Source organism: Mytilus trossulus, chromosome 11 (genome assembly GCF_036588685.1).
Source record: "Mytilus trossulus isolate FHL-02 chromosome 11, PNRI_Mtr1.1.1.hap1, whole genome shotgun sequence".
NCBI classification, from domain to species: domain Eukaryota; kingdom Metazoa; phylum Mollusca; class Bivalvia; order Mytilida; family Mytilidae; genus Mytilus; species Mytilus trossulus.
Window position 1 is genome coordinate 6,056,741 of NC_086383.1, and position 6,291 is coordinate 6,063,031.

Sequence of the window (6,291 nt, forward strand, 5' to 3'; positions counted from 1 at the left end):
TTATCTCCCCCTAATGAAAGAATGATTAGGAAAATTGACCAGAGTTATCTTACATTATTCACAGAGAGGGTTTAGCAAACAATTTGTAATCATAGTTTAAGTAACGTTAAAACAATTTTCCACTAAAAATGAATGTTACCTTATTCAAATAGAAGGACTTCGTAAGCTTATTGATAAACATGCTACTAAATCTAACATATTGTATCAGCAAAAATTACCTGCACTATCATTTTGTTTTTTCTGTGTAGACATAGACGGTTTTGTAGTATTTAAGATTAAATGTTGACTGCTGCGCACTTTTTGTATACATTTTTTACAGTTACGTATGTTTGTTTCCCTCAAATATTGTTGTCTGTAAAATGTTTTTTCTGTCTGTATGTCATTCAAATAGAGGTTTGGCTAGCTATACAACTAGTTTTTAGCTACTTGTTATGCATTAGTCTGGAATATGACTGTTGCTATCCATTCTCCATGGTCGGGTGGTTGTCGCTTTGACATATTCACCATTTCCTTTCTCAATTTTATTTTGACGTGTTTGAGTATTTATGCCCTTTGATAGTGAACTCTCCGTTCAGAACTTTCCTTGGAGGTTAATATGAATGTATATTACTTTTCAGACAAATCTTTTCTGAAAATTGTGCATGTTAATGTATCGAAAGGTTCGAAGCTAATGTGGTTACATTATCGCCCGACTTTGATGGACCTAAACAGTTGCCGGAAAGACTAAATGTATTTGAAATGTATTTATCGATAAAGACTATGAAATAATCTGTGCAATAGCTTTGCATCAATAGACAATACAATAATTATATAAAAATAAGAATTTGTAGTATGATTTTCAATAAATCAGGTATAGTTATCAAAGGTACCAGGATTATAATTTAGTACGCCAGACGCGCGTTTCGTGTATATAAGACTCATCAGTGACGCTCATATCAAAATATTAAAAAGCCAAACAAATACAAATATAAAATAAGTTTACATATATTTTTAGAAGTTGATCATATTGATTTCAATTTCAATATTATAAGACAGTATTTAAAGGTTCTGACATCTAAACCTCAGTTTATAATTAGCATCTAATGTTGTTGCGGAGACGATTTGAAATGTGCAGTGGAATAAATTGTTTCATATAAAGTTCGACGATTTGGGATTTTAGAGTTCGACGATAACGTTATACCAATAGCATTATTATATCCATATCATATAACTAACGAATGTTTGCTTATAACTACGTTTTAATCCAATATTTACAATATATACAATCATTTTCGTAATACAATTTCACAACATTGTTTTCGATGTTAACTTATCGCATGATTAAGACGATCTGTTTACGTCTGACCAGTAGACATAAAATTACACACTAACTAAACCTGATTCCCAGAGATGATCAAAACAAAGTAATTAAATTAAATAGCCACAGCTGCACGTGCAGACGATTTTTACTTGAACTCTAAATGACTAGACTGACCTACTGAAGGTGTCATAAAATTTAGGAATACCGTTAAGATTAACCATTAACTTTCTATACAGTAATAAATTCTTTGTTATCTTTAACTAATCTTAGCAGACGAAAATGTAGCTTTATTTCAACATAATTATATAGAAAATTAACGCTAAAAATAAACTTGCAAAAATTAAAAGTGCAATTAATAAAAAAAACGATTTCTACTCTATTAAAAATCCTAACTAAAAAAACTATCATACTAATAAAAACTAAAAAACTATTGTCTTCAATCCATTCTCCCCCTCTTGATTGCTCTAAGCCAATCAAACAAAACAAATAATTAAACGATATAAAACTGTCTTTGATCTAAGTTCAAAATTGTCAAATCTAAAACTATTTCAAAATATTTAACTGTCTAAAATGTAATGAAAATATATGTCCACATTACTTCAATTATTTATCACTGTCATTTTCGGAGGTTTCGATATCTAATGGAAACAGTTTTGTAATTGGTCTCATTAATACAGTTTGTCCAAGTGAAACTTTTGCAACTCGAACATGCCCATCTTTGCCAGGGAAAACTTCGATTATTCTGCCAAGCGGCCAATGTCCTCTCTGAACGTTCGAATCCATCACCAGTACAATATCATCGGTTTTTATGTCCCTTTTCGTTTTAGTCCACTTGTCGCGTTTGTTAAGTCCTGGCAACCATTCTCTACTCCAACGTTTCCAAAAATGTCTAATTAATTATTGAATTCTTCTCCATCGTTTTCTCGGGTTAAAATTAGTAATATCAACGGTTTCTGGCGCGAAATGGCCACCTAATTGTCCGTGCAAGAAGTGATTCGGTGTTAAAGGTATATCATCTTTCGGATCGGCAGACTGGTACGTAAGCGGTCTCGAATTTATCAGTGCTTCAGCTCCGGTAAATGCTGTTAAAAGCTCCTCATCATTAATGTCTGCATTTCCTAATATTGCATAAATAGCCCTTTTTGCCGATTTTATCATTGCCTCGTGAATACCACCAAAATGCGGAGCTAACGGTGGGTTGAAATGCTACTTAATTCCTTGGTTACTAATTGAATTTTGTATTTTATCCTTGTCTAAAAGCGCAACTAGTTCTTTCAGTTCTCTATTTGCTCCAACAAAATTAGTTCCATTGTCTGAAATTATCTCTTTCGGAAGACCTCGCCTGTTCACCATGCGATAAAATGCGTTAAGAAATGAGTCCGTATCTAATCCAAATGCTACTTCCAAATGCACTGTGCGTGACGCTAAACATGTAAATAGACATAAGTATCTTTTCTGACGGCGTTTTCCTCTGCCCTGAACTGTTATGAACGGTCCACCAAAATCAACTGCTGTACGAGCGAAAGCATGTAAAGGTGTTTTGAAACGAATTTCCGGTAATGGAGCCATCACTTGCTCGGCAACTTTAGCTTTCTTCTTACGACACGAATAACACTCATGTTCATATTCTCTTATTTCTTCTCTCCCTGAAATAATCCAAAATCGTGACGATAATGCTGAAAATATTTGATTTGTCCCACTAACATGTTTTCCAAGTTCGTGATAGCGTTTCACAATAAGCTTTGTGACCCAATTCTTTCGTGGTAATATAATCGGATATCTTGCATCGAATGATAGAAAATCGGCGAACTCTAAACGTCCATCGCATCTTATTAATCCATTTTCATCAATTCGCGGTTGTAATCCTAATAATTTGCTTGTTTTCGGTAAATCTTTACTTTTCATAAGAGCGTTGTATTCGTTTGAAAATGCCTCTCTTTGTGCATTTTTTATTGTTTTTAATTCGGCATCTGCATACTCGACGGTAGATAAACTTCCTTGACGACGTTGTTTTTGCTTTAGTCTGCAATTGTCAATAAATCTGTGCACATACGCTTGTACACGAACTAGTCTTACAAAACTCGAATAACGTACGGGATCTAGGCGCCAATCTGAATCACTAGTATGAATACTTTTCAGTGTAGTACAATTAGTTAAGTTATCGCTTGTTTTCTTTTGACACCTAAGTTCGGTATCACGTATGTTTTCTAACTGAATATTAGTGTCCGGCCATTGCAGTTCCTCATCTTGTAGGAATTCAGGTCCATTCCACCAAATTACGTCCGACTGTAACTGTTTTACGGTTCTTCCTCTAGAAACTAAATCTGCCGGATTAACTTTTGTTGGCACTTGTCGCCATTGTTTAGGATGCGATGACGTATGAATTTCTCCAATTCTATTCGCTACAAATAGCTTATATTCTCTACTTCTGCCTCTAATCCAATGCAAAACGTTCATACTGTCTGACCAGAATGTCATATTATCCTCTAGCACTTCTAATGCGTTTTTAACCGAAAGTGCTAATCTTAATCCTAAAACTACGGCCATTAACTCAAGTCTTGGAATGCTGACTGATGTTAAAGGAGCAACTCTCGATTTCGCTTCTATTAATCTATTAGATATCATTCCACTCGTATGCTCGTTTCTAGCATATATTACTGAGCCATAAGCCCCCTGCGAAGCGTCACTAAATGTGTGTAAACTCGTCGAAACAATGTCTTCGTTTAACTGCAAACATCTCGGTATTTCAATACAACATAGTTCATCAAGTTCTCGGAACCACTCTCTAGATTTTTCAACCAGTTCTTCGTCTAACTGGTCGTCCCAGTCTAGTCCTGCTGTCCACATCTCTTGTAGTAGCAGTTTTCCTTAGTCGGCTATACCATGTTAAATAGGCCCCGAAATGACAGTGTACAAGAATTCAAACGAGAAAACTAAACATGTTAAATGATTGCAAGCAAAGTAACTACTTACCTTTATACTAATGTAAAAGAGGAACGAAAGATTCCAGAGGGACAATGAAACTCATAAATCGAAACTGACAACGCCATGGCTAAAAATAAGAAGGACAAACAGACAAACAATAGTACTCAATATGACATGTAGCGTAGAAATATGACCTTATTAATCGGAAAGCCAAGCTACCGCATTGTATAACGGCTTGCATGGATAGAAGTACGAAATAGGTATTGAATTTTACAACCGAAATTGTGGGATTCCATGCTCTCAAACTACATTTTATATTTGGCATTATTTTGTTAGCTTTACTGGTGAGTCTTTTGTAAACAAAATGCACGTTTGGCATACAATATTGTGACCCTTGTAAATATGATGATTTTTATTCGTCTTGACCAAATAAATCAAGTAACATTAGTTTAGAAAAGAAATGCGTTATCATGCTGTCTTCTATTGTTAAATGTCATGAAAAGTTCATACCCGAAAAGATATGAATATTATCGGTTAATGTATTCTGCTTTCTCTACGTCATACTATTTCTATATATAATCTATACAGAATCTATGTCAAGTCATACGTTAAACTGTGTACACAATTTCAAAATAAATATCTTATAACATCTGTCGCACTAACAAGCATAATATGTTCAAACATATGGTTTCTAATTTAGTTCAATGTGTTTTAATGTTTAAATATTATTTAATTATCAATACTTATTTTGTACATAAACTACGTCAGTAAAATGTCCATAAATAAATGTATATTCACACCTATGTTTATTTTACTAATTTAAATACTTATTATACGTTACCTGTTTACAAAACTTTTGAAATTTTGATCATAAGGGTTTTGTACCTCAATAATAGATAATCTTAGCTGTATTTGACAAAACTTGAAGGACATTCGGTTGTCAATGCTCTTCAACTTTGTACTTTATTTGGCCTTTTAAAACTTTTTTTGATTCGAGCGTCACTAATGAGTCTTTTGTATATGCAAGACGAGTTTTGGCGTAAATACAAAATATAATCCTGGTACCTATGATGAGTTGATTTACCACCACTGGGTCGATGCCACTGCTGATGGATTTTTAATTCTCTGAGGGTATGACCAGCACAGTAGTCAGCACTCATGTACATCTAAGGTAATTTATTTGTGAGGTAACAAAACGATGACCTTGACCTGACTGCAAGTGCAGAAGCACTATATGGGTAGTTATTACCATTGTTTCCTTTCTATCTGACTTAAACTACGTTTTTTTAATTAGAAAGTAATACACTTGTATTCATTTATAACCAAAGTAAAATAATGCATACATTCGTACATACAACCAAACTTCCATTCTAAATGTTATTAATCAAACAGTGTAACATCTTTTGTCGCCTCCCTTCCCCAGTTTGCATAGGCATTTGTCCCATCACCAAGTTCATACTCACCCTTAATAAAAAAAAAAAAGACAAAAAAGTCCATAGTAATCAGCAAAATTTAAATGACAAATTTTAGATCATAGTCAAAGTCAACAGCCTCAACAAATGATTTATGATGGTGAAATTAACAAACGTTATGCCAATTTTTTATACTTTTGTCCTTAAGACAATCTTAAATGATATTATTTATTGGCTAAGGCAAAACACTATTTTTTTTGTAATTTAAAATGTTATATCAGTTTAGCAGTATAAATAATATTCAACTTCTACATAAGATCAATCAATGTATAACGTAAATCGGTTTAAGTCAAAAGTGGTCCTAGAAGATCCAAACTACTAGAACTACTCTCGGTGAAATTTTGAAAACGCTTGTTACCAGCCTGTATTTGTTTTCTGTTTGCTGTATCATATGTTCAAGACATAATTCTTTGGGGCTTGAATATATTGTGATTTTACCATGGTTACTCTATTTATGCAGAATATCGCATCCTTGGCTGTAGCTGTTGTGTCTTGTGTTCTATTATTTGTCTGTATTTTTTATCTATTTAAATCATGGCGTTGTCAGTTTATTTTCGATCTAAAAGTTTGAATAACCCAATGGTATCGTTACTC

General features: G+C 33.5%; 1 protein-coding gene across 1 annotated transcript; it reads right to left on the reverse strand.

Annotated features, from left to right (window-relative positions):
- Nucleotides 1-2,506: 2,506 nt before the first annotated feature.
- LOC134691612 (uncharacterized) lies at nt 2,507-4,147 on the reverse strand. The gene has a single exon (XM_063552180.1). It carries the CDS (start codon nt 4,145-4,147, stop codon nt 2,507-2,509), a length of 1,641 nt encoding a protein of 546 aa, XP_063408250.1.
- Between the last annotated feature and the right edge of the window lie 2,144 nt (nt 4,148-6,291).

What these genes read in the sequence shown, in the direction of transcription:
- LOC134691612 (XM_063552180.1), bottom strand. Translation starts at nt 4,147, where the DNA reads ATGTGGACAGCAGGACTAGACTGGGACGACCAGTTAGACGAAGAACTG.